The sequence below is a fragment of the Motacilla alba genome, chromosome 7 (assembly GCF_015832195.1).
Source record: "Motacilla alba alba isolate MOTALB_02 chromosome 7, Motacilla_alba_V1.0_pri, whole genome shotgun sequence".
Taxonomy (NCBI): Eukaryota; Metazoa; Chordata; class Aves; order Passeriformes; family Motacillidae; genus Motacilla; species Motacilla alba.
The window spans coordinates 26,048,791-26,076,353 of NC_052022.1; the positions used below are offsets into that span (position 1 = coordinate 26,048,791).

Genomic DNA, 27,563 nt, shown 5'->3' on the forward strand with positions numbered 1-27,563 from the left:
TGGCTGACAAATAATAGGATGTGACTTTGTGAGACCCCACATACTTGAAGTAAGCCAGACGGAAAAGGACAACAGTTTGGCATGTGGACAATCCTGTCAAGGCCTTCGTCTGATTTTTCAGTTTCAGATACAACTGCAAAAAGTCTCACTTCCCCAGCAGAGGATCATTTCCATCACCTGCAAGAAATGCTGTGTGTTTCCTCCCTCAAAACATCTCTTTGCTCCCCATATTACACTATCATCCAAGTCCTCTGGGGCACATGTAGTGGCAGAATACATGTAAACTGCACACCATGACACTTCTATGTGCAGTACCAGATCCTTCACACAGTACAAGACAGCCACTGTAGAGCTGTCCTATGCCTGCTAAGGACCTACTTCTTGTTAGTCCTTTCAGAGTTTGCAGTGCACTGGTCCAGGAAAATTCAGTGCTCAGTACGTTTGTCAATTGAGAAAAATACTTGATTTGGTTCAGAGTCTGTATTTTAAGGTGTCTATCAGCTATCCAGGTTAAAGTTGACCCAGAACATTCAAAATCCAGACATGAAGGAGCTGGAGTCACCACTCATGATGCTGATGTTTGATTTCATCTGGTTCCTCCAGAGAGGAACCAGAAGGAAGGTTCTAGCTGGAATCGCCACCATCCTCAATGTGCCAAGCCTCAAGGCAATGTATCTCCCCTTTGGAGAATGACAGGCCAGGAGCCTTTACAGGGACACAAGTTTGGCATCTAGGCTCTGGAAAACCTAATTCCACCTGATGAACCAAAATATACTCCTAGTTCTCAGGGTATAAATCTAAACTTGCTCCAATGAAATGCAAAAAACTAGTCTTGCCTGACAGCCATGTTATGTATTGGAATTTCACCCATACATACACACTTTTGAAAAATAACAGGTCACTTGGGAAGCACCTGCCCATGTTGTGAAGTCTTTAAAGCACTCAAACTTCTGGGTGCTTTTCACAGGTAAAGATAGGACAACATGGCAACATTAAAGTTCTGTCAAGGGTAAAAAAAAAAAAGTCCAAACACTTACAATAATTTGAGGACAGAACATCAGGGAAGGCACTGTATCAATATGTTCATTGGCTTCCTCTGTTTTATTGATGCTGAAGTATTTTATAATGTCTTGATTCTGAATTTTTCTAGCAGATCATCAGAAGTTCCTATCTGGAAGTGCTAGTTACTCCTAAGTGCCATTTTACTGCAGATATAATTGGACATCAAGCACTGAACTTGGAAGCTATCCAAAACCTAATTAGGAAGTTGGATACTTAGATCAGGCTGTGACAGAAAATGAAAATGTCTAATGTGGCTGACAAGCAGGTCTGATCTACCAGGTCTGTTTACAATACTTGAAAGGATTCTCTTTGTAATTTACACAAGCAAAACAGAGTTAGACATGCAATAGTGAAAGTCAAATTTCAACTTCCATCATGACCCCACTGCTTTCCACTGGCATGTAAAGAAGGGGGCCTTGTCTGTAAAAAACAGTGAAAATATCAAGACTGCACTGGAGGAGAAACTGTCTCCAAGTGAAGACAACCCAAAACAGTAACAGTAAGGTCAGTGCCATCGCTGTTCACTCACACTCAGAGCAAAGAGTGGCACCAGGGGCACCAGTATCAGTGTTTCATTGTGTACCAAAACAGCAAAAGCTCTGAGCGACACCGACACTTGCATTGCTGACACCACAGGCAGAAATTGAACTGGATGTTGTGGGGCAGCCCTGAAGTTAAGAGGAATAAAAGATTCAAAACTTACCTGCCTCCCCTGAAATGCCATGCTATTTTTTATCCTTAACCCTAACACAAGATTTGAACAATGGATCTTCTTCCTGCTGCCAAAGGACTTCATTACTTCCTGAACAACAACAACAAAGCCCAATAGTCTTGCCCATCTATTCCAAGATTGTCATCTGTTCCCACCCAGCTGCCAAAACCTCCAGCTTTTCCTCTTGGCAACTTTTACTGGGCAGTTGCTAGTCATGAAAAAGCTGCAGCACGTCAGAAGCTTAACATTGGGGACAGAATAAAATAAACATAGTTTTAGTATTAAAATAAGTAGTTTTGCAAAATACACTTGGGAAAAATGGAAAACGGCAGCCTGAAATGAAAGTACGTAAGAAAGTTTCAGGCGATAGCAAATAATTTCTATTGCAAAGGTTTTAAGACAAAACTAGTCACATGTCAGCACATCTTGCCTACGTGTTGTATAGTTCATTGAAAAAAAAGAGAGCTAAAACCACTTTTCAGGTACAACAATAAGATACTTATTGACAGCTAACTTGCGGTACATATTTGTAAGCATGTTCCTAATCCCTTGTATATACTAAGGAAATCAAGTTAACTGGATGCTCAACAAACAGGCTTTTGCCAAGTGCAAAAAGCAGGCCCAGGCACAGCCAGCAAAGAAAGATCATATGACATGCAAAGACTTGTTTTCCTGTGATAACTTCAACATACGCCTGAGGCATCAGGCCAGTCCTCCCTAACACGGTCTGAATGGGTCACACCAGCCACCAGTCTGAAATGGACAAGTCTATTAATTCTTGACTCGCCTACACAGGACTGAAGTCTCTGTTTGCTAATTTCTTCAACACAATAATGGCCTGTGCCCATTTTCCCTCTTGGTCTCAGCCCAAAGAATGAACCGTTAAGGAAGTGTATGTAGCCAAACCAGCCCATTCACTGCTATTCATGCACAACAGCACTCTCAATAAACTCTCCTACCATGACCCAGATGGCTTTGTCCCTGGATCTTCTCCTCTTATACTTCTTCAGAGTGTTAGAAATCCTGAAATCAGAAGCCTCAACTGCATTCAGCAAAGATAATTTTAAAGTAAAAATGTGGATATAAAGGACAGAATCACTACTTTCATATAAACATGACTCATTTTCCTGTTGCTCTGGGGCATGATGTAACCAGGGTTATAAAAGATTTTAATCAGACTCTATAGACCAAAATATCAAAATCAACTTTACCAGAAATTACCAATTTTCACCAGCAGAAATGGGAGGTAACAAATGTCTCAAATAGGAAAAAAGTCTGAACCCATAACTCTAACCAAGGAGTAAAAATGAGGCTTTGTTCCCTAACTTGGTGATAATGAAATGCATTTTTATCTAACTAATATGCTTTTGAACAGACAAGCTGAATTTTTTCAATAAAAATCTGTGGTATTTGGGCCTTAAGCATAGAGAATGCCAGTGCACTGGTTATGAGATACTGAACAAAGGACTGCAGCTAAGCATGGCTGAATTTGATAGGCATCTAGATAGGAAAAAAAAAAAGGATGAAAGAAATCTGCAAACACTGAACCAGGGCTTTGGAGGGCTTTTGTTGGGTTTTTTTTGACCGTTTAAAAAAGACAGAAAAAATATCAGCGACCAGTCACAACAACAAAAAATAGCATCAATGTCAGCAAAGGTTTAAGGATAGCCAAATCAAGAATTCAAAAGTGCGAGCAATCCATTGTGCTAGTATCAAAATATGATAAAAGCCATGTGTGCTGGCACACCACCACATACCCTGCATGCTGCCATACAGTCAAGACAGCAAGTAGCCATACAATGACCATTTGAAAAATTATATATAAAGAATGTTTCAAAATGTTTCTGAAGAGAGCATTTATTTATATAACAACCTTGGATGGCTTTCAGTGAGCTGGCTAGTGGCCCTTACTGCAAAACTTTTCCCCAAACTTCATCAACCCTGTATTTAACCTGTTGTCATCCAGTTTGGAAGCAGCTTTGGTTCAGCATTATAAACAGCAAAAAAGCACAATTAGTTCCTTGAATTGTCAATCCTAGCTCCCACTGAAATCAAAGGATCAGGTTCAAAGCATGCCCCAGAGTGTGGTAAACTTCTCACAGGAAATGGATACGCAAGAGCAAATGCTGACGACTGTGGAATGTACGAAGCACAGCAATATTTTAGGTCTCAATCCTCAATTAAGATTCATCCTTAGAAAGTATTGCAAGGGGGTTACACAGCAGAATTGGATTCCTTGTAATTACTCTGGTCAGGTTCATGAATGAAAAAATGTACTCTTTAGAGACATTTTATTAACATCCAGAGGTATCTTAACATTTCTTTCTCAACAGCTGACACAAACGCACACAGCAGTTGCGTTCACGCACTCTCAGGCAACAGCATATTCATAAGCACAGTCTGTCACAACGAGCTTATTAAACCAAACCTGCAGAAGAGATGTGATCAATACACTCAGTGTACACACATTTCCTAAGAGTCCTGGGTTGTGAATCATCTCGTCTGCTCTGACCTAAAAATATATTTAACAAGAGGATGCATAACACTGAATTCCTAACCCCAAACGTGCAATTCCTCATACTGAGTTTGCGTGATCAACATTTTTGTGCTGGGACTACTGTGTCTACCCTGCCCATTCATTATCACATCTCAGGGCTCAAAAAATCTTTTGTATGTTCCCTTTTGTATTATTTTTGGCTGCGGGGAGGAAGAGGTGGGGACCTGTCTGGGAAACAGGAAGCAGAAGGGGAATGCGTTGGAGAATAAGGGCAGAACAAAAAAGAATAAAAGAGCATTTATACCATTTCTAAATGATAATAAACATATAGGACCAAAGCCTGCCTCCAGCCATGTGGGGAGCAGTGGGCTGTTTGCCTGAAGACTTTATTGGGAGCACAGTATCTGTCCAAGTGCATTTACAAAAAGCCATTTGCTGCTTTTTTTCTTTGATTTCCTTTTAATCATTTGGGCAATTTGTTATCTTACAAGAGCAAGAAGATGCGTGTGCTACTGTGATAAATACGCCAATCTGGGCAAGGAAAAGAGAAGACAACAGTCTTGAGTTTTGCTGTTGCACCAAGAAAAAAAAAAAAATTCAGACTAGAAACAAAGTGATGGGAAGCACAACCGGATTCTCAGTTGGGGTAAATCAGCACAGAGCAGCCCCGATTTCATGGTTCCTGTTTACATCAGCTTGGGACCTTGCCAACACTCAAAATCCATGAAATGCTGCTCTTGATTAGCACCACTTAACTCTGAGGCTTACATTAAAAAGAATTTAACATGTTTTTTGATGGCTGGAGATGGTTATTTTCTATTACAAATCTTGTCTACTTTATTAGGGACAGTGTGACCTAAATGGAAAAATAGGAAGAATTTAAAAACAACAACTCTCAGACATCCTGATGCTTGGATTTGTTTCTTGTCTCTGTCTCTCTTTTTTAAAGTTTGGGTCCTCTATAAGAGGTATTCACAAACTAGTTTCTGCCACTTCTAGGCCAGAGTTTTCATATCTGTGCATAGAAACAACAGCCTCCATGCTTGAATGTCCCATTGCAGGTAAATGTGCATCTCACTTTAAAGCCTGGTGCCTTCCAAAGGATACTACATTACAGTCAAAGGTGTTTTTCCATTGCTTTTCATTTCTACGCTGCTCTGCCAAGGCTCTTATTGCAAAACCCTTAGCCACCAGGGATTTTGATCAGCCTCAAAATCTCACAAGCAGTGGACTCAGGCTGTTACACACCCTGATACAATCAGCATGGTTCTCTTTAACAGCAATCTGTGAGAGCACACTGGTTAGGAACCTGCCAGTATTGCCTCAAATGCTCAGCAGCAACCCAGGCAGCTGCTCACAGGCCTCTGAGATCTGTCTCCCCAAAATGCATTAGATCCAAAAAAAGAGAGGGGATCTGGCACAGCCTTTTGTGGATATCACTACCAGCACAAGGTGTGCTGTCAGAACTGTACGAGGCACTGCTCACTCCCCGTGAAAGGATCACAGCTCAGCCTCATGTCAGCTCCCAGCAGGCCAGACGGTGCTGGCTGCACATGGCCCGGGAAGCCTGGAGATCCTGTCAAGGGCCCTGCCATTTGCTGACTTGAGGAAGCTCAGCTGGTCAGACCCCAGCTGCTCAGAGTCAGCTCACCTCTGAGCCAATTGACACAACCACAGCTCGCACACTGGCTCACTTGCTTCAGTCTGTTGACTGTGGACACCCACCCAGTTGTTATGATTTTAATATGCTGCAATATGAAAGTGCTATTTCAGGACAAAGTTATTAATAGCAAAGCAGGCAGAAAAATAGTCTAGAAGGAATGCAATGTTTTGGCATTCCTGGAAGATAGGATGACTTCCCAGCATCCAAGAAACCACGAGGGTTAATTCAAGATATTCCTATGCACAAGCCTGTCTTTTGTCACTGCATGATAAGCCATCATGACATAATTTCAGAGGACCTGCATGCTGCAGCAGTCCACAGAGACTACAATGCAGAAAGGCCCAAAAGCCTTTGTCACTGCTGGGTGCTGTGACAAAGCATCAGTAGGAACAGGTTAGGAAAAGCTCTACTCTTCCGGAAAGACAAGGATGGAACAGGATCTGTTTAAGCCCTTCTCAGAAACCCGTCTGCCTCCAGGACCTCAGAGAGGCTCTAATTTTCAACCTCTCTTCCCCTATCAGCACTCTTTCCTTTTTTATTTATACTGCCTTTCCTCAGCAACACTCTTTACTTGGGCAGGAGCTTCATAGTCAAGGCAAGTCACTGTCCCTTTTCAGATTCTCTTTCAAATCTTCTGTTTCTCCTAGAAAAATATCCTTGGAAATGTATTGGAGAATACTGTGGAAGACACCAGACCCTGACTCGTTTGTGTTGGCAACTTTCCCCCTAAAATTAAATGGGAGGGTCCAAATTAATTCCAGGCGCATCACTGAGCACAACACTCAGCACACCTTGCAGATATGATACCACAGGAAGGCATCTCTCCACTGGCAAGGCTCTTGGCATCCCTTCTGCCCGCACCCACACAGCTGAGAGGCTCCCTGTATGGCTTTCAGCTTTCCAGCCCCATCCTTAAGTATCCTCCTTGAGCAAACCAAATGAAACTCAGCATTGCATCTTTCCCTAAGAGGAAAAGGACCAGACGATGATGACAGGAATTGGAAGATGTTGTGTTCACAGCACTACAGCATTACCCACTAAACCACCATAGAGAGCTCCAGCTCACTACTGAAAATGCATTGCAGAGAACTGCAGTCCCCCATCACACTCCAAAAAGGAAACAAACAAAACCCACTTACCAACAAGGAAAAGAGGAAACATATTGTAGTCATTATAAGCCCAGCAGTGGACATGTTATCTGGCATATTTCCAACTTGGACATTTAAAAAATGTAGCAAGTTTACCTTAAGTGTCCTATTTTCCCCAGTTTCCCTTTTCTAGTCTACTTAAGTCCATAGAGCATCTCCCAAGATAAGCCTGCCTTTGTGGGTTGGCTTTATATCACTCCTTCCCTCTATTGTCTTTCTGAGATGTGATGGAAGTCTCCAATGTCACAGCTTGGAAGACTACAGCCAGGTTCCTTGGCATGGTTTGCAGGAAGGGGATGGGTGGGAACTGAGGAAGGACAGCCTCTCTCCAGCTGCAGGAGAGGGGTCCTCTAATGGTACAGCCAATGCTTCCTGGCTTTTTGTTTATCATTAACACTGTTTAATTAAAGCTGTTTTTTAGTAGCCCTCACAGGTGGAGTCTGCAGCCAGCTCCTGTCATCCCAAACACTGCAGAACTCTGTCCCCATGCTTTGGTACAATCCCTGCCATTGCAAACATAAACATTATGTTCCTCCGAGTACAAATTACAGTTTTCAGGAACTGCAATTTTATTTTGGTTATAAACATACAAAGGTAGCCTTTATGGTGGGAGAGGAGCCACATGTGAGACCACAGGCTTAGTCTTTGCTTCACAGGAACATTGCTGGGAGTACTCTGCTGCTTCACCTCCAAACAGCTCTGTTTCCCAAGCAGTTGCACTTCCCAAGCTGCTGCATTATATTAGAGCTCCAGGTAAAGCCTTGTGGTGGCCTAGGCTGCTGGAGTGATCAGCTTCAGATCCTGCAGTCCAGGAACTGGAACTCAGAGAGAGAGAGAGAGAAACACACTCAAACTGTGTTTCTTTAGCTATAGCCAGAACTACTGGCAGCCTATGCATTCAGGATAATTTTCCAGGCACGCCTTGTGACCTGTTGTCACTCTGAGCCCCTGCAGGACCCATGGCAGCAATTCTGAACACATGGGCTCTGCTCAGAGTACCTTGGAGGCGCTCTGACCGTCACTACAGCTTCAAGGGATTTCCTCCATTTCAAGTGTCTCTAACCCTTCCCTGCTCTGCAGATGTCCCGTCACTACCCAGCATCAAGCTCCCGACACTTGTCAAAGAAGCATGATATCAAATTGCTCCTCCAAGCCCCTGAGTACCCCATGGCATTTCAGTCCTCCTGTCAAGCTGGCTAATGTGTCCCTTCTCTGCCACGAGTAATGATGCATTCCTGGAAGCAAAAACTGCATTAAAAGTCCTCTTTACATGTGAGCTAAGAGCTTTCTTTATCTCATACCATTTTTACTCATAAATATAATATCAAGGTGATCGTGTTCTTCTCAGACTACTCAAGAGTGTTCTGTAAGTAAAACCTGCAATTGGCAATTTATCAGATGGAAAAATAAAAGCCACATTCGGTTTCTCCCTACACTTAAAAATGACCACATGCAGTCTCTGAAGCAGTCTGATCTTTTTAACAAGGTCATGAATATCAGCTGAGGGCACAGGAGGAGAAAATAAAACCATCCTGCACATGTTTTCCCTTCTGTGCTGTTTTTTACTGAGGTTTTGCTCACTTTCTAAGCAAAGAGGAAGCCTCTCCTGTTCCCATCATCCATGTTTATCCACATTCCAGCAATCAGTGGCTGCTCCTCCAGGGGCTCTCCAAGGGCAAACAACTGGATCTTGCCACAATGCAATTTTGAACTTGAGCCACATCCAGCTGTGAGTGGGAGTGAGGTGGGAGCCCTGTGAGAAGCAATGATAGAGGCAGTGGATGATGGGACACCATGAAATCTTTTGAAAATGTTGCTCCTGCAGGCTTAGACAACAAGCACAGCACACTCTTTTCCTAGTGAAAGGCCTGGAAAATGCACTTTAAGAGGCACAGCCTTAGGAGCCAGAATAAATCCTCCCAGATGTCCCTGGTGACAAAGCAGCCCAATTTGATCAATACAGCAGCATTATTAACACTGCACTGCCTTACATGAGGACAGTCATATGTTCTTGCCTCTGCTGAGAGTGGGGGAAGGGGTGCAAACTCCTACAACAATTCACAGGGGAAACGTCTCTCTCAAAATCATTAAGCCTGCACAAAGAATCTCTTACCCATTTTCATGGAAGCTGCTTTTTTGGGAGCTGCTTTTTTTGCTTTTCTGCTTCACTAGTATTGATCAAGCTCGGGTGGAATCCTAGAAGTAGTATGTGCTTTATGGTTTTCTCAAAAAGAAATTTTGTTTTTAACAACTTAGGATCTCTATCTTCAGGCTTTTGTTTCTGCAGCCATGAATACCCTCCATTGTGGGGGCTGGGTACAGACACAAATGTAGGTGGTTAACAACAGAAGGTAGGACTTAATGGTTAGCAAATATTTTTAAATTATTATGAGAATTAGCAATTCAGTGCATTTGGATTCAAGCCAGAAGTATTAGTAGCAAAAAAGCATATCTCTCTATATATAGATACATACACATATATCTTGCTGCTGCTCCTGAGCCCAAGCCAGAGTCATGGCCTTTCTGTGTTTGGCTCTTGAGAAACACAATTCTGGTAATTTGGGAATTACAAGAGAATGAGAAGGCAAAGAAAAACAGTCCTAGCCTATCACCTGCTTAACCACAGCCAACAAATTTGAGAATTTTGTAAAAACTAGGTCCTGTGTGTGCCTGGTGACAAGTCTGCAGAAAGCTAGAGAAGTACCACCCCTATATGCCAGGTGACTCAAACTGTATCAGAGAAGCTAAAGGCTAAGTGGTAGGAAATGGCATGGGAGGAAGAACTGACTAATAATAAACAAAAGGCCAGCAAATAGCCTTTAAAACCATGAAAAAGACCTTCCTACCGACAAAGAGAGGGGTCACCCACTGCTGGGGAAAAAACCCTACCACAGGAATGGTGCCTCTGGACCAGCCACCTTTCTCCAGCACTCATCTGGGACAACACATTGTCAAAACCAGAAAACAACAGACTCGCTCCCTCTTCACTGGGAAGAAATCCTGCCTTTCTTTCCCTCTGCCACCTCTCCACCAAAAAACACTGACACCATCAAATCCAAACTCTATACCATGAAGGTTAAAAATGCTGAGTTTGAGCACACCAGACCACCTCCACATTGTGTCTGGTAAGTGTTTCTCACCAGAGAAGTGTGGTGCTGCTTAGAGCTACTGGCACAAAGTTCTTCCAGAAAGGGGTGCTGCAGAAGTGTCTAGACAGACTAAAATTAAAAAGAACAACTTATATGACACTGCCCACTGTCTGCACAGCAGGGACAGATTCTCAGAGGGAGGAGTAAATAGCTGGTGCCATAATCGTAGCTAGTGGAGTCATCTTAATTTACACTGGGCAAGGATCTGGCCCAGAAAAATATTCCTGTAAACTTTGCAGCCAAAAATTCCTCTGCTAGACCACATTCCACCAGTCAAACTGCCAGGGAAGACAATTGCAGAAATAATTTAATTAAAATGGAGATCAGGGAGCTGGTATCCTTTTCAAGCTCTGCTCTTGACTTCGTCTCTCCAACAACTGAGAGCTTGGGTGTCCCAGTTTCCCAGCCTGTAAAATCAGCATGCTACAGCTTCTCTGCTTTCTGAGGACAATGGCTGTGAAGCATCCTATCTGTTCAAAGCCCAACCATCAAATCAAACAGATAGCTGAATGCTCTAAACCTCCAGGTCTTGGATGAAAGGGCATGTATTTTTCTCTGCTGAAACAACTCTGTCATTGCTCTTGGAAAATTTGATCTTTAAAAAGTCAACTTGCAAGTTTTACTTCCAAGACTGTAGGTGTCAGGTTCTCCGACTTATTGGGGTACTGCTACGGATTTTTGCTGCTACAGACTGCTCAAACTTGCCAGCACAGTTCTGGTACTGAAGTAAGAGTTAGGTAGAGAGTACTGCTTTCCCATAGTTTTGTCATTCGTATTTCTGAACTTCCACTTTTGTTCTGATTAGCATCTGGGAGGACAGTGAGTGTTCTGTATATTCAACTCTTTCAGGAAGTCATTAGATGAAAAAATACACCCAGGATGCAGACCAGTGCAATCACATGATCAAGTCATAAGGATGGTGCCACGTGATGTCTCATTGTAGCAGGTCCTTTGTTTTCACGCCTCAATTTCTGTTAAAATATTTGGCTTTTTACTAGCCTGCAGAATCATTAGCAATGGCACATGGCCTAGGACCTGTTTTTTTACAGTCCTTATGTTCCACACAAAAATCCCTCACAGATACCCACAGCTTTTAGAAAAAAGGGGAGGTAGACTACAGTTTCCGAGAAAAGTTTTCACAGAGGCAGAACCAAGCAAGAACCCAGAGAGCCCTGGTGCCTGCAGCCAGCTGTGTGCCTCACAGCTATTTGACGAGGCCCCACTGTTTTGTTATAACCCTAGCATACCCTGCATGGAGCCAGCAGCTTCCCTCCACACAGGGAAGAAAGGGAATCACCCATCTTCTGAAACACCAGCAAAATATTTCTTTGTCATGTAAGCAGCCCAAGCTGATTCAAAGGATGGTTAAGCAGCACAGTGGACAACCACAGCAGGAAGGCCCAGAGTCCAGGGTGTCCCGACAAACAAATAGAGAGCATTTCACAGCCCAGAGCAGCTGAGCTTCATGTGTCCCCTTTCTATCCCTCCCCTGGCTCAGGAAGGCTCCTCTGCCTCATGTGAGGGGCTTTGGCAAACCCTCTTTTAAGGTGCATGGCCAGAGTGCAGGGAGCCACACTGCTCAAGGCCACTACAGTGGACAGTGGCAGAGTCAGGGGACCCTCCAGAGGGACAACTGTGGGACCCCACTATTGACCACACAGCATTTCAGGCAGGCTTCTCCCTGCCCACATTGGAGTAACTCCCTTTCTGAAGAGCTGTGCAGCCCTTGGAAGGACCTGGACAGGCTGGAGAAGTGGGCAGTGAAGAACAATCAGAAGTTCAGCAAAGGCAAGGTCCTGGATCTGGGGAGAAACAACCCCATGCACCAACACAGGCTGGGGACTGCCTGCTGGAGCAGCTCTGTGGGAAAGGACCTGGGGGTCCTGGTGGACAATGAGCTGTTCCTGAGCCCCTGAGTGAAGCCCCTGTGGCCAGGAAGGCCAGTGGGATCCTGGGGTGCATTAGGAAGAGCATTGCCAGCAGGTCACAGGAGGTGATCCTGCCCCGCTGCTCAGCCCTGGTGAGGCACATCTGGAGTGCTGGGTCCAGTTCTGGGCTCCTCAGCACAAGAGAGACACAGAGCTCCTGGAGCCAGTCCAGAGGATGGCAACAAAGATGATCAAGGAACTGGAGCAACTCTCTTATGAGGAAAGGCTGAGGGAGCTCAAGGTTGTGGAGTCTCCCTCACTGTAGATATTCAAGAGCCACCTGGACACTGTGCTGTGGGCTCCAGGATGACCCTGGATTAAACCAGATGACAGACTGTGGTCCCTTCCAACCTTACCCACCCTGTCGTTCTGTGAAGAGAAGGGTAGAGGTGTGCTGGGTGGGCACCCAAATTCAAGAGGCCTTTACTGTCCAGGTTAAACACTGTTTCACATCCATCAACCACAAAGCCAGTGGTGTTTAACTAACTAACCAGCACAGATACTTTTTCCCAAACAAAGGTCAACAATGCACAGCAGCCCTAACAGCTTTTCCCAATACTAATACCACCCCACAGTTATATTTGTGCTTTTAGGCTCTTTGAAATGCTGAGATCTTTCACGACTCACTCTCAAAAGCCAGCACTTAGAACCAGCTACCATCAAGTCAAGTCATCAACACCAATTTGACTTCATCCCATTTAAAGTCTGTTTCATTAAACAAACAAACACAAATTTGGCATCAATTTTTTGTTTGCCTTTACTCTGATGGATCACAGTCCTTGTTATGAAAACATGATTAATAAAAACAAATTGGAAAACTAAGGAAACTCATAAAACGTTCTGATTGTGAAGAAAAGCAGGGAAAAGGGCTTAAGGAGGAAATGCTACATTTTTCTGTGATGCCAGCAGAAACAGGCAGTTTATAAAGAAAACCACATAGTGGCGGGAAATAAATCCTTGAGACTGAATTTGGAAAAACACAAATTAATGCATTTATGGAAGAAACAGCAACACAACACGAACACCTAACACAAAGCAGAGATTCAGTAAGGCTGACAAGAGTCCTAGAACAGATAAGACACAGAGAAGACCAATATAGCTTCGAGGACACATTCTAAGCATCTGATACACAGGAAAACTGGAGGGAACAGAGAGATGGAAAGTATGACAAAACTCAAGGGGACATGCAGCTTTATTACTATTTATCACATCTGTTCTGCAGTCAGAGTTGTAATCTCCAGTCAAGGAGCCGGGGTCTCATTTCACATTTAGATAAAAATTCCATGAAATTGGTGATGTAGATGAAGATGGTGAAAAGCATCACAGCTTTGTGCAACTATAAACACAGTGAATCCAAACAAAGCAACAGACTTGCTCATGGAGAACAGAGAGAATATGGCAGGGAGAGGACTTGGACAACAGTCTGTTAGATATTCCTCCCATAAATTTGGTTTAAGCACAGGCTTCCAAGGAATACAAGGCTTCACACCAGGTGGATTTCAAAGGACATTGGAAAACACCACTGAGGCATATATATTAAGAAATGCTACCTGGGCAGAATTTAATGATCTAACAGTGCCAATTTCCAGAATTTGCTTGGTTTTTTGCGGGCGAGATCTGCTTAAATGCAGTTTATTGCTGCTGGATGAAGACAGAGACCAAAAATGCTTTTCGTCATGTGCACCCTGCTCTTGAATCTTATTTGCCTTCAAAATACACCAGTAAAACCCACTTGCTGAGCACATGGTCTTCTCTGACCCTTCTCTAACCTTAGAGATCAAGCTGCAGTGCGAATGTTTCCTTTTCCCCATGACATGACATAACATAACATGACACAACATGACACAGACTCACGCTGGATTCCAGCCAGAGGAGGAGGAAGACTCCACTTCCACCAACCTGGTCTCTCCTCCAAGACACATTTCCAACCTGACACACAGTACACATTATGGATTCTCAAAATGAAGCGTGTCTGGCCACCCATGTGTGCACACAGAGGGACCCTTCATGACTCACCTTTATACTACAGCATTTCGACATCATTAAAACAGAGCAAAAAGGCCTCAAAAAGGACTAGTGTACAGAAGTGGATTTAAATGTCAAAAAAGTAATTTAGTCTCACCTCTGGATGACATAGTTCACTGAAGTGCACAAAGCTCCCTTGAACACTCATTTATAACCACTTTCAGGTTGGTTTCTACTGTTAAATATGAAAGTCTGGGAACCTTCAGATGGGAAAAAATCAGAATGGGAACCTTCCTTCTATCCATGCATTGAGACTTTCAAGTGACTTCTCTCACCTGTCATCATTTCACAGATGGGTATGACTGTCTTGGGGGAAGCTGTGCCTACACCAGACATTATCCTACCTTGCATTGCTGGGGAGGCCACATTTAGCTCTTAGAGACATTTTCTAGTTCCCTCCCACACCCACATTTTCTTCACAAATCATGCTTCACCTTCAGTTTTATAGAGGGCAGCTCAGGACCTCTCATTCCTTCATGGAAAGAAAATTTCTTTCTGTACAGTTTCCATTATTTATTAGCTGAAGGTCAGGGGAGAAACGGTATTTATAGGATGCCTAAGGCCATGCTCACTATAAAACAGAGTAAGTCAATATAGCTACAGCACAACTTAGTGGCCTGTTGTGCAATATTTTAAAAAATGTACTCTCTTATTACAGCACTTGAGAATATCTCCTCCCCAACACCAGTGAAAATACATTTATGAGAGCTATGGAGCAGCAAGATTGTTTTAATCAAATCATTAACATGGGTGTGCTGTTTTCTGCCCACATCCTGATATTCAGTCCATATCCTGACAAGATCTGGGATCTGTATAATCTATTCTCCTGCAAGGTGTCAAGTGACTTTGTGAACACTGGGCCAGTGTAAATTCACTGTAACTTTGGCAGATCAGTACTCACTGACTGATCTGAAATCCCCAATGTGATGTGGATACTATTCTTGCCATTTACAAAGAGAAAAACTATTCACAACTGAATGCCAAAGGTCTTCTTGACCTTTTCTACTTAAAGAAATGGAAATGAGACAGAAATTCCCATCTTACACCATACTGGAACATCACCTGACCAGAGATGCAGCTTGCTCAAACAAAACTGACTGAATGGTATATGGCAGCACTCGCTGCAGGAAATAATTCACATGAGACAGTCCCAGTGAGGAGAAGCCTTCAACTTAGAGCATCCACTCAGTGTGCAGCTAAGGCACTCAGGCCTTGGAACCACATACACTAGAGATATTTGGGAGTAAGAGGCTACCCACGCCTTGCTTCAGATGCTCTCCCTCAAATGTATTCTTGTAAGAAGTGCACTTCTCATGCGAGAAAAAGAAATCCCAGTGCAGCCTTTGTAGAGCTCTCTGCACCTACTGGCATTCTTCTCAGCCCTCAGAAACAATGCTGGGAAGTCACCCAGACAGTCACCTGTCTACCAAGTCTCTCACACCAGAAAGCAACTCCACACTGGAATTCTTCCGTACTCCCTCAAACCACTGGGGTTTATTCATGTTTTAAACAAACCCCCAGAACTCAGAAAGCCCAAGACAAGCTAGCACAGTCAGTAAAGAGTATTTAAACTGGGCACCCTGAAACTTATTTGCCGGCATCCAAGAAAGATTAATAAAGGAATCACTCCCAGAAAACAGAAAACTGTCTTGAGTGAGCAAGACAGCAAGGCTGCCTGAAGAGAAAGCATGAGCTTTGCAGCCAGCTTAGAAGTGCAGTGTGGTGCCAAGGCCCTCGTACTACCTTTTAAACCCCCAGATTCTGAGGGGGTTTAAGCACACAACTTCGTCCAGGAGGCACTGGTGACAGGTATTTTAGCCTGTGTCTGGAAGGTTTCAATCTGTAACCAATGTAACAAGCACCAAAGCTCCCACTGACCTTAACTAACTTGTTCACTCTAAAAAAACCCCTCAGGTGAAACCAGGTCCTTCTGTTTTCAAACACTGCCTACAAGAATCTTTCTTTGTGCTTTAAAAACACAGCAGAGGTAAGAGAAGTACCAGTAAGAGAAGTCTACACTGTTTCCCTGCAGTCCAAAGTAGGAAACTTCTCCAGGTGACATCCACTTACCCTGAAATTCTCAATTCTGAAAGAAAAGAACCTTACAAGCTCTTCCACTTAAAGCAGTCTGCCTTGTCCTCCAAGATACTGGAGACCTCCAAAACTCTAAATGCTTTCTTCCTCTGGTCTGACCAGACAGAAACATGCCTTACTCTCCCTGTTTGACTTGAACACCCCTGCTCTTTCACAGGTTTCTTAGAGCCTCAACTCTCAAGAGACTTCTGCTTATATCAGAACCACCTTTCTCAGCACCAAAGCCAAGCTCCCAGTTTCCTCTATTGTCTAGGAAAGCCTATGAACAAAACTGAACATTTCTCTGAGAGATCAAAATGCAAAAACAAATAAAAGAATCACGGACCTTGGTAAGGATCTGATGTACAGCAACCTTCAGATGATCACAACCACTCTGAGGTGCTGGCATAGCTTATGAACAATTAGGGGAGGACTGTGACACCATCAGAATGAACTGGGACAGCAGCATCAGGTGGAGCCAGAAAAGAGGTATTTTACCCAAACTGACTGTATTCTCAAATCAGTCCAGTGCTCTTTGCTTTTCCCTTATTATCTTAAAATGTAGACAAATTTTAAAATAAAAACAAGATACACCGAAGTTCATTCCCATCTGATCTAGACACTAATGAGGGAGGCTTTTTCCACTGGCACTGATTTTCCACTGTGCAGCAAATGCAGCCTCTCCACCGTCCACGTGTCAGAAACAAAGCCACTTCTGGCCTGATGCTTTCCATATGAAACACTAGATCCCATCTTTCTTCTCCTCTCTGCCTTCCTCCCTTTCCAAACTTAATTACTCACACAGCAGCTGTAGTAGGTTGCAGATGAGCAAAATGTTTTCTTCAAAGCAGCACAAATTTTCCAGGCTGACAGGGAATGCCAAAAGAAAGAAAAGAAAAAACAAAACCCCAACAAGATTATTTCGTACTTTTCACCAGCTTGAAGCAGGCAGCAAGCTCTGAAGGCATGGCACACTTCAAACCGCTGCACAGCCACAGGAAAAGAACAAAGCCCCTGAGCCACTCAGCCCACCCTGCGCCCAGGGATGCGGGACACCTCAGATCCAGAATCCAGCAGTGAGCCTGAGGTGCCAAGGCAGGATGACTGCACTGACTCCAAACCGGCACAGCACCTCACCAGCAGCAGCTGAGCAAAGGAGAGAGGAGGGACCAGCGGCTGCCAGGAGACAAGGAACATGTGTGACTGCACTGCTTTTGTGCATCTTGTGTATCAACAGGCCTTGCCACGCCTTGCCCTGAGGAAGAGAGGGTGCGCACCCAGGTAAGAGACCACGAGTAACCAGACACTGCTCGCGGCATCACATAATGCTGGGATGCAGTCCTCCAAAGATGCAACGGTCACAGGATACAGAGTCTGGATACCTTTGACTGACCAAATTGCTAATAGCTGGGAAAAATTAGTCAACTTTTAGGGGTGCAAGACCTGAAATGAAAAGCTAAAATTGACAACAAAGTGGAAGGTGTCACCCAAACATAGTCTCTCACACTGAAAAGTGCCAGGCCCTCAGGAAATTCTAGGAAGTACAACTCATTGAAAGATTTCTACCAAACGTTCTCAAAAAAGAAATACATTTTTGCCCAATCTTTTATTGGAATATATATTAATTTTGGAGTCAACATGTTATCCACTGAAATGTCACACATCCAAGATGTAATCTGTAAGAGCACACTTGAATCAAGCAAGGCAGTGACTCAAATCTGGGTCTCACACCTAAGTGCTGTGATGTGTGTTTTGGGTGTAAAAAGCAAGCAGACAGGAGTACCTCTCACCCCCTTCTACTCTGCCACCCAATGAACAATTTTCACCGTGGCCTTTGATCACTAGAACCTTTGTTTTCCATCCTGGTGGAAAACAAAGGCAGGCGATTAAAGGCAGTCGCTACTTCACCCCCACCAGCACAAAGCAATTCAGCACAATGCTGATTCCCCTCCTGGGCTGGAGCAAGGCAAGTCAGCAGAAATTGCAAATGTTCAAAACCCAAGAACTTTCCTTATGCATGGAAGTGGACTTTGCCCACTTGAGAGTCAGGATTAAAACCAAATGCCTAACACCATAGTAGCCTATTAGTAGTGAAAGCATTTTTTAATTTAATTTACTTGTCCTGCCACATGCCTTTTTTCTCACTGCACAATCTAAATAAACATTTATTTTCATTGTGATTCCCAATCACTTCAGTGGTACCAGAAGGCTGCAGTGACAGAGCTGCAAAGGCAGAAGGTGGGCCAGATTATCCTGTCCAAAAACCACAAACCCTGTTTCCAGGGCTTTTTGGATTATCTAGGTGGAGATACTTCCATTGATTGCAGCTTCTGTCAGAATATGCTACCTTACAAAGGTCCTTCATGGTCAAACATCAACCCTATGTCAGCATCCCTTTAAAACTGACCTTCTGAGGCTACAGGTTTAAAGGGCAGGATTTGTAAATCAAGACTCTAATTGGAATGTCTCAGAAGAGCCTCTCACAAGCCAGTGTCCTTCTCCTTTGCATCCTTTCCCGTAAATCACACCGTCTCCCAAGCTTGCCTGTGTCACTGTCTACTTCTCTATCCCTTGCAGAGTATGAGCTGTTGACCCCATGTATGATTTAAACTCCAGCTTCGCACTCAGGTCCACAATGTTGGGAAATAACAAGAGGATTAGGACACGTGACACACTGCCTGTAAGCATCACGTTCAAAACTAGTATGACACTTATTTAAGTATGGTCGGTGGGCCTTCAGCAAGCATGAATGACATAAACATCCCTGCACAAACAACTGGGACTCTTTGGTGTGTACTGTTCAGTACACTACACAGCTCTTAACACTTCTCCAAAAAGCAACCCATGTAATGAATACACAGTTGCATTGAGTGGAAATGCTTTGGATGGGAAAGGATCCTTCACATGCAAGGAACAGGGAGTGGATAGGTACCTACTTCAAAAGGATTATCAGCTTCAGAGCAGCGTACTAAATCAGAGCTGATCTAGTAAACCTTTAAAAGAAAAAAAAATTAAATGCCTTCTGCCCAACCATCCTACACTCAACTCCAACCCCTACTAAAGACCTGAGAAGGATCAAATCAGTGCCATGCACAGGTTGTCACAAAGACAACCCAGACCTCTGGGAAGGGGCATTTAAGCTTACCTTTCAGAATCTTCTTTTGATTTTTCCATAGAGGTGACACTCCAGCCCACCGACGGCTTCTCTGCACAGGAGCTGTCCTTGCGGCTGGTGTGGCAGCATCTGGGCCCGCAGCTCCAGAGGGGCTGGAGCCCACGTCCCCATGGCCTCACACAACCCTCCCCTGCCCCAGCTGCTGTGCCTAAGCGCCAAACACCCAAACAGGAATCCCCAGAGCAGCAGATCAGAACACAAGAGCAGCCAACGTATCTTGTAACTGAAGAACTGAGAAGCAAAGGCTTGGTGTCCTGATTAAATCCAAGATGTCTAACTATCTTTGAGCATAAAGGCTGAAACATGAACTCACAGGCAGCTTACTCTCACAGGCAGCCTAACAACCTGAGCAGCCAAGCAGTTCTTCCCACCAGCTGCTGCCAGAGCAGGAATGGTAAACACAGCCTGGTGACCAAAGCTTTTTCTGATGTACACACCTATAAGTGCCACTTACTTTCATTTTCTCAGTGTTGCCAGAATCAAGTAAGAGTCAGAAATCCCAGGTTGTTTGGGATTTATTTTTTTAATAACAAAAGACAACAAAACCAATCTTCAGTGGCCCAAATGCAAAGAAAAGTATAAAGAATATGAAATTAAAAAATAAAAGGTCTGTGACTTTGAAGACCATCTCAGTGTCTTGGGAACCAGGCACAATTTTTTAACTCACAGTGGCAATGTTGGGAGGAAGCTCTTTTCCTGGCAGGTTTGTTTTGTTTGCTTGCTACAGAATCCACTTAACTCTGCAGTTTGAGTGAATCCACACTAATTTTGACCAAGGCAGAAGCACCCATAGTACAAAAAAAGGACATGTGAGGAGAAGAAATTCAGTAATTCAGGTGAGCGATTCCTGCAACGTCAGTCTAAAAGACACCAAAAAATAGCACTCCCAGCTCCTGAGCGCTGCCAGGAGTTTGGAAACTGTTGGGACATTGTAAATGTAGGGAATGGACAGGAGGCACTTGAGAGTCCAGGGAAGCAGAAAGAGGAACTCAGCACTACTCTTGAAAACACCTTTATTTAAAAAAAATTCTACAAAAATTCAGGTTTAGCATCAAAAAAAACCCACCATCAATTACCAATGCCTGGGTGTAACTTTTAGTGAGGTTTTGAGCATGATGATCAAAAGTCTACAATTTTTCTTCCCCTCTGCAAAATGTGACAAACTTGATAAGAGATGAGGTGTACTACTAACTCACTGCTTAATGTACTAAACAGCAGTACTGCTCAGTCAGTGAGCAAAATCCCTTTGTTTCATTAAGACAACTGCAATCAAGGTCGTTCCCATGCAGCTACAATCAAAGAGAAGCAGCTTCCTTCTTGCTTCCCTATAATGTTTCCTAACTCAGAATGGAGAAACGACACACTGGATGTTTCTCAGTGGAGAATCATTTGACAAAGCCTCAAAAAATCCCCCAAAAATATCCAGAAGGTACCATTTGCCTCAACCCTGCAAAGCTTAAGTATGAAATTACTATCTGGAACTGAAAACCTTCTGCCATTTCTACATGGAAGTACCACACTGCAGACTAGCTATGCATCATGATTTTCATGTAGCCTTTTCTAATTTATGCACTGCCTCTTCAGTAGGACATACAGAAATGTACAGGCTTGGGGAAGGATAGATTTAAGCATCCCAAACAAGCAAGAAAAAATATTTTCTAGCTGAGTACCCACATTATGACTGTGCATTGCTTAAAAGTATTTACCCCATTTCAAAATCACTTGATACAAGTCATTCACATAATCTGCTATTTTAAGACCTGTAACGTGGATGGCGGGACTCTATGCTTTCAGAATGCCAAAAAATAATCACTTTTGACAACAGATTCTATAATTAAGAAATCACGTAACAACAGAGAGAGCAGTTTCAAGTTTGTCTTCCCTCTCTTTGTTCATCTCTTTCTGTAAGGTGACAGGAGCATGCTTTCAGCACATGGAGCAAGCAGAGGGACTGCAGGTATAAATGGAGCGGCGTTCAGAGTCTGAAATACACTGCATTACACATGTGGCTGTTCTTGGAAGTCAACCATTTCTGAAAGTTATTCCCAAGAGGCATGATGTACTATAAGCACTTAAGAAATGTGTTACACTGTGACTGGAACCAAGATGAAATAGCAATATTAAAAGAGATGGTTTAGTTTATATAGTGGCCAACTATGCCATTAAACTGGAACAATGGAGACGATGGGGAGGCAGGAATGTTCTTCAGTGTGATTTATTCCTTTCCAGTAGGAGTGGAAATTTTTCCTATAGGCCTGAAAATGACCCCGTCTGCCACGCAAAAGTCAGCATTAAGATATAAGAATTCTACTAGATTAGTCACTCTGGGATATTCTGCTTTCACACAGCACAGGGATCTCAAAGCCCTCTTCCAGGATGAGTCAAAACTCAGCCTTCTGAGCTCCACAAAAACCACTAGGCCTTAGCACTGCTGTTGTCAGTCCCTTCAGAAAGAGGGAAACTGAGGCTTGAAGAACTGATTAGAAACAGGCAAAGAAGGCTATATGAAAGGATCAACAGAAAAACAAAGGCTTCCTCGATCCTATGCTTTACAGGAAATGTGCATCTTTCTTGAAAGGATCATTGTTTGCTGCAGCTGAGAGCAGCTGGGTCAGCCAAGGCAAAAGGAAATGTTATCAGGCAATGGTTATCAGCAAACAATATAATGCCATTTCCACTTCTGCCAGCCAATTAGACCCGTGCTGCCTGCTGACACGTGGGAAAGGCTATCTCCTCCAGAATAAACCAGGGTTTGGCACCTAAGCCCTGCTGGTTTTATACAGCTGCATCAGCTACACGGGATGACTCTGTGCATCCACCTGCTCTTTGTGCTCCCATATTCTGACATTATGGGAACTGTCATGCTAGACACTGCCCTACGCTCCCCATGAATATGAAGACAGCCCCAAAATGTCCTGATCAGACCCCTGTTTCACAATAGGACAGTGAGTTCTGAGTCCACCAAGGGGCCTATGGAGAAGGACAATAGGGATGTCTAAAATGTCACCCCTAGGAAGAGGCGTATGTGATTACAAAAGATGCCTTCTGCACCCTGATCTTTCAATGATCCCCTAAATGACATTGTGAAGGCCCAGCAGGAAGAACAGAGGGAAGCCCCATGTCCACCCCTTCCAAATTCTCAGCCCCGCTCTCCCCCTCTCTGCAGCCTGGCACGCAAAGTGGGACCATGTGCAGCTGCACAGGCTATGCTCCTCAGAGTTATCTCCTTCAAAAACAGCCTCCTACCCACTTCCTTCCTCTGCAGAGTAATGAGGTGCTCTTCAGCCTCGTGCTGCCTCTCCCAGCAGTCTGGTTCCAATCTCAGGGATGCCACATGAGACAGCCACCCCAGAGCAATGGCATATGTGGCCAGAGGTCCTCCTGCAGCAGCGCAGCAGCCACGCAGGTGCTGACATCTCCCCCCGCCCTGGTCCTGAACTGCAGAGTCAGCTCGCAGGGACAGAGAGAACTAGGACGGTTCAGTCAGAGTCAGGATGAAGCACCAGGCAGAAACACGAGGTACCAGCCAGCTGACTTAGAGCAAACGACTCATTTCTCAATGCACACAGCCCACCTCTTCCTTTAATCCCTCCTCAGTGCCGTGGAGGCTCAACACTGCTGGAAAAGCTAAACAAAGTTCTCTCTCCTGATGAAATTGTGCTATTGATTACTTGTTAGATTCTGACAACCCCACTCCAAGAAAAATCCTCCTCACCTCAAAAGTGTTTTGCCTGAAGGAGTACACCCAAAGCTCAGAGAGGAGCTCAGCTTTTGTTGCCTAAAAACCAAGCTCTCCCTTCCCAATATGTGTTTTAAAAAAAACATCAAACACATCACAGGTTCATTTCCAGCTTTCACTTCAGGTATTTCTACTTCCACAATGCAAACTATGTCCAGGGTGGAATAAGGGTTTCTTTGTTTGCATTTTTGCCTTCTAAAACAGAAACCTACACAAAAGGAGACAATTTGTTCCTACACAAAATCTGTTTGTTTTGTACATATTGCTGGGTTGCACTCATTCAACTGCAACACTAATTGTCAAAAGCACAGATACCAAACTTGCTCACGTTCCTCTAGCAGTGGGAAGGGGAAACGGGTGATCAGCTGACTGTGTGCAAGCATTTACCAACCTGCCTGTGCTGCCAGTGCCCTCTGTGAGTAATGGGTGTTTCACAATCCGAAATACGAGCAGCTGGCCCAGCTGTATATTCCTCAGCCAGCAGCCACCAGACTGTTCTCCAGGCTCAGGAGAAAAGGAACACAGGACTGTGTCAACGCTTTCACCCCAGGGTGTGCTCTGATTTTCAGTGGGGCAGGTGTATCTTTCATGGTATCACAGTAAGCACAGCTTGTCAGAGCAGGACCTGGCACTGACTAACCTCTGCACGTCAAAAACTAGTAGCTGCTAATCACAAAAAACGGAGCTCACAATGTGATAAAGAAGCTTGCTTTTAACCCACACATCTATTTTTCCCCCTCAACCCGTGTCTTTTTAAGAGAACGAAGTAATCTCCTGGGGCACTGCTCTGCTGCTGGGAGCACTGCCCTGGAGCTTCTGCAGCACCATTGGAGCAGAGGCAGGACTTGTTCAAGTGTTTTTACTCAAAATTAAAGCTGCTGTTTCTCACTTCTGACACATCCCATAGGAATCAGTCACTACCTTGTCAGCTCTCTTCCCCGGAGTCTCAACTATAGCCTGTAGTTTTAAAGGACACTTTAGAAACACACACATTCTTTATCTCAGAGTTGCTACAGTTTGCCTAAAATAAGTAAATCCCCAATACTTCTTACATTGCAAGTGATTCAGAAGAATTAAATTGGGGTCTCTGTGTCAGTGGGTCTGCCAAGCTTGTGTAACAGCACGGTGTCTGCACAGCCAGCTTCAGCTGCTCCCACCACTGACACATCAGTTTTGCTGCCTGTTGTTTGCAAGGGGAGCCCAGGCAGCAACAGGGGAACAAACGTAAATACAGGATGCATTATGAAACATTGGGCACTGGTTGCAGGATTTCAGAGGAAATAAGGGAAAGCGTAGCAAATTATTTTCAGCTTCTCTTTTTAACATACGTGGAGAATCAATGGGGTTTAACCAGGAGCATGACTTTAAATTCTGCAATGGTAACACTGGGATTGGGTAGGTAGGTACATGCTACTGTATAAAACAAACTGCTGCTCTTCCACACATAAAAGAAGGCAGAAGGAGACAGAGTATCACTCTCAGCACTGCCTGAAGCATGCTGGCTATGTCAACACACTATGTCGCTTTGGACTGTTTGGACTGTTAGTAATATGCAACTGATCCAACAACGATCCTATGAAATATTTTTCAATTAAATTATATTAACCTCTTCAGTTTAATTAGCATGTTAAAAATATAAAAGGAAAGCAGATGTGACCATCATGGATGTGTGCGCTGAATATTAACAACAAAAAGCATCCCCTCCCCCCTGGAGGATAAAGCAAAGTTGGTTCGGTCATTTTGCAAAATAAACCCCGAATGTATTCACCCTGTAGCTGACAATGAACCTCTGCTTTGTGTGCACACACATACAAAGCTGAAGCCAAAATGATTTTACTACGGGTAAAGCTCTGAAGACCCAGCCCCGGTCCAGCTGGCTGACAATGCTACAGCCCGAGTACTCCCCAGAAGCTCTGCCATCCACATTTCCACCCATACACACTTCTAAGGAAAAATTAAACGAACATCCCAAAACGGACAGGCTACCCTCACACTAGCCAAGACTCAGGTGAAGGCTGGCAAGGTGAAATGCTGTGGCTCATTATTCTCACACTGATAGTGCCACGGGTCTGTGCGCTGCAATAGCACCACATGTCATCCCAGCCACACTCCACTATTTCTACCCACCAGCAGATTTTTTTTTTTTCTTTTAAAGAGACACCGGTTTCCAGAATTTCACCTGGTCTATCTCCTCTGCCAGAAAATCACATCAAGAAACAGGACTACCTCGCAACATTTGGTCGTAAATAGAAATGCTGTCTTTCCTTTACCCTCAATATCCCAGCTGATAACTATTTACAGTTAACAACTGGGTTCATCGTGTGTTTTATACAGCTCTTCTCTGTAACCTACTCTTCCCCTTGGTCTTACTTGTATTCATGCTGCCAGTCATCATTTTAATGCATTCATAATAATTGATTTCCATCTTTCTCTTTATTCTGTCTGCACATTAACCCTACAGTGCCTCAAAACACACTGGTTTACTGGAACCAGCCTAAGGCGTCATTGTTTCAAGATAGCAAGAAGTGTGCGTTTCTACTCATCTTCCAAGGGAAAAAAAAAAAGGGAAAAAAAAAAAAAAAAGAAAAATAAGTCACATTCCTAGTTACTGAACTTAGCCTTAAAGCTTTTACTAGTGCTTCCACACACCTGCCCACCCTCCACCTCTGACTTAAGCTACGATTTTTATTGACATATACTAATTACCTGAAAATAAGAATGATCTATTCCATTTTCACCAGCTGCCAGTTGTCAGCACTGGCTAGAAGTGAGTAGGCTTGTTTAAAAGAACAAAACAAAGCAAAATTTAAAAAAAAAAATCTAAGGTCAAAAATAAAATAAATAGTAGTCATCATAAAAACCAAAAACCCTAAAGAATGCCACCGGATCTCAGGTACTGTCGGGTGTGCTCAGAAAGGACTGAAGGCAGACAGATTTGAATGGACTGCTCAGTTTGTCACGGTAAAAAATACAGAGATTTAAAGGTCTACCCACGCGGCAAAAGAAAAAAAAAAAAAAAAAAAAGAAAAAAAAATAACCACCAAAAAAACCCAACCCTGAATTAAAGAACAAAAATAAAATAAAGTCAGAAATGCAGCCTCAATGCATCGACTGTCTGCGCTTAAGAGATTTACAGGAGTAATTTAAATGATTCACCTGCTGCCAGTTTTCCTCCAAGGATGGCAAAGCTGAGAAGTAGCCGGTGTCGTGGACAAGCTGGAGTTCCTGGAATATACTATAACTAGCCAAGACATCCATGCTGCTGTTGAGCAAGACCCTTTCTTTCTGCTTTTGTGTGTGTTTGTTTGCTCGGGTGGGGGGTTGTTTTTGGTCATAAAAAAAAAAAGGAGGAGGAAAATCAACCAATGATAGATCCAGCGTCCCTTTGGCTTTGTTTTGTTTCAGTCACACTTTAAAAAAAGAGAGAGAGAGAGAAAGAGGATCAGCGCAGAGGGACGGCGAGGTTCGGGGGCCGGGCCGAGGAGGACGAGCGGCGCCGGCGCGCACGGAGCACCCCGCGGCCGCCGCACCGGGGCACGTCCCCGCCGCGCTCCGCGCAGCCCCGCGCCGCGGCCATGCGCGTTCGCGACCGCCTTCCCCGCCGCCCCCTCCCCTCTTTATTTTCGGGACACCACATCCCACATCCCGCCCCCCCTCACGCCGCTTCCCTCCCCGCTTCCCTCTCACCCTCCCTCAGCGAGCCCTGCCGGGCCCGGCCCCCCCGCGCGCGCAGCCGCGCGGCCCCGCTCGGGCAGCGCGTGACCATGTAGGGTAAACGCCGGGGCGGGAGGGGCGGGCCCGCCGCGCGCCTGAAGACGCTGTGGCCCAATGGCAGAGCCGCGAGGGGCGCGGGGGGCGGGGCCAGAGCGCCGGGACCGGCGGCGATTGGCCGGGAGCGCTGCTCCCGCCCCTTCCCCGAGGCTCGCGAGGCGGCGCGCGGCGAGCTATTTTTAGGGCGCTATATAAGAGGGCGGCGAGGCGCGTGGTGGTGGCAGTGCGCGGCAGTGCGCGGCGCGCTGAGGGGTGGCGTGGGGCGCTGGCGCTCAGGCTGCGGTCGCCGGGCGAGCCGCGGCCCGGCCTGGGGCTGTCCCGCAGGCGGTGCCTGCCGGTCTCTTTCTTCCCCACTCCACCCCCATCGCCGTCTTTCCCGCACCATGTGCACCCCTCTGCATCTCCCCAGCCTCCAGTGCTCGAGTTCGTGGGGCTGAGGATGGCCGGAGCACTCGCAGATGTGGCCGGGGAAAGATGTGCGGCTTATGAGGGTGTTGGAAGGAGTAGGAGTGGGGATACACCCCGAGCAGGAGCCGCCAGCACCAGGAGCATGTGCACGGTGCCTGTGTGGGCAGTCCACAGGAGCCTGGCCCTCTGAGTGCTGATCCAGCCAGGCCGTCC

At 44.7% G+C, this 27,563-nt stretch overlaps 1 protein-coding gene across 3 annotated transcripts in view; it reads right to left on the bottom strand.

The window, feature by feature from the left end:
- KLF7 (Kruppel like factor 7) overlaps nucleotides 1–26,940 on the bottom strand; it is a 65,785-nt gene extending 38,845 nt beyond the window's left edge. For 2 of the 3 annotated variants that reach the window (XR_005257556.1, XM_038142398.1), the window contains exon 1: nucleotides 26,328–26,807. Coding sequence is in view for 2 of the 3 variants with exons in the window: in XM_038142398.1 (XP_037998326.1) it covers nucleotides 26,328–26,429 (102 nt within the window). In the remaining variant the exon portion in view is untranslated. Of the gene's footprint in view, nucleotides 1–26,327; nucleotides 26,808–26,858 lie in introns of those variants that run through there. The other variant, XM_038142399.1, reaches the window with a different exon arrangement.
- Between the last annotated feature and the right edge of the window lie 623 nt (nucleotides 26,941–27,563).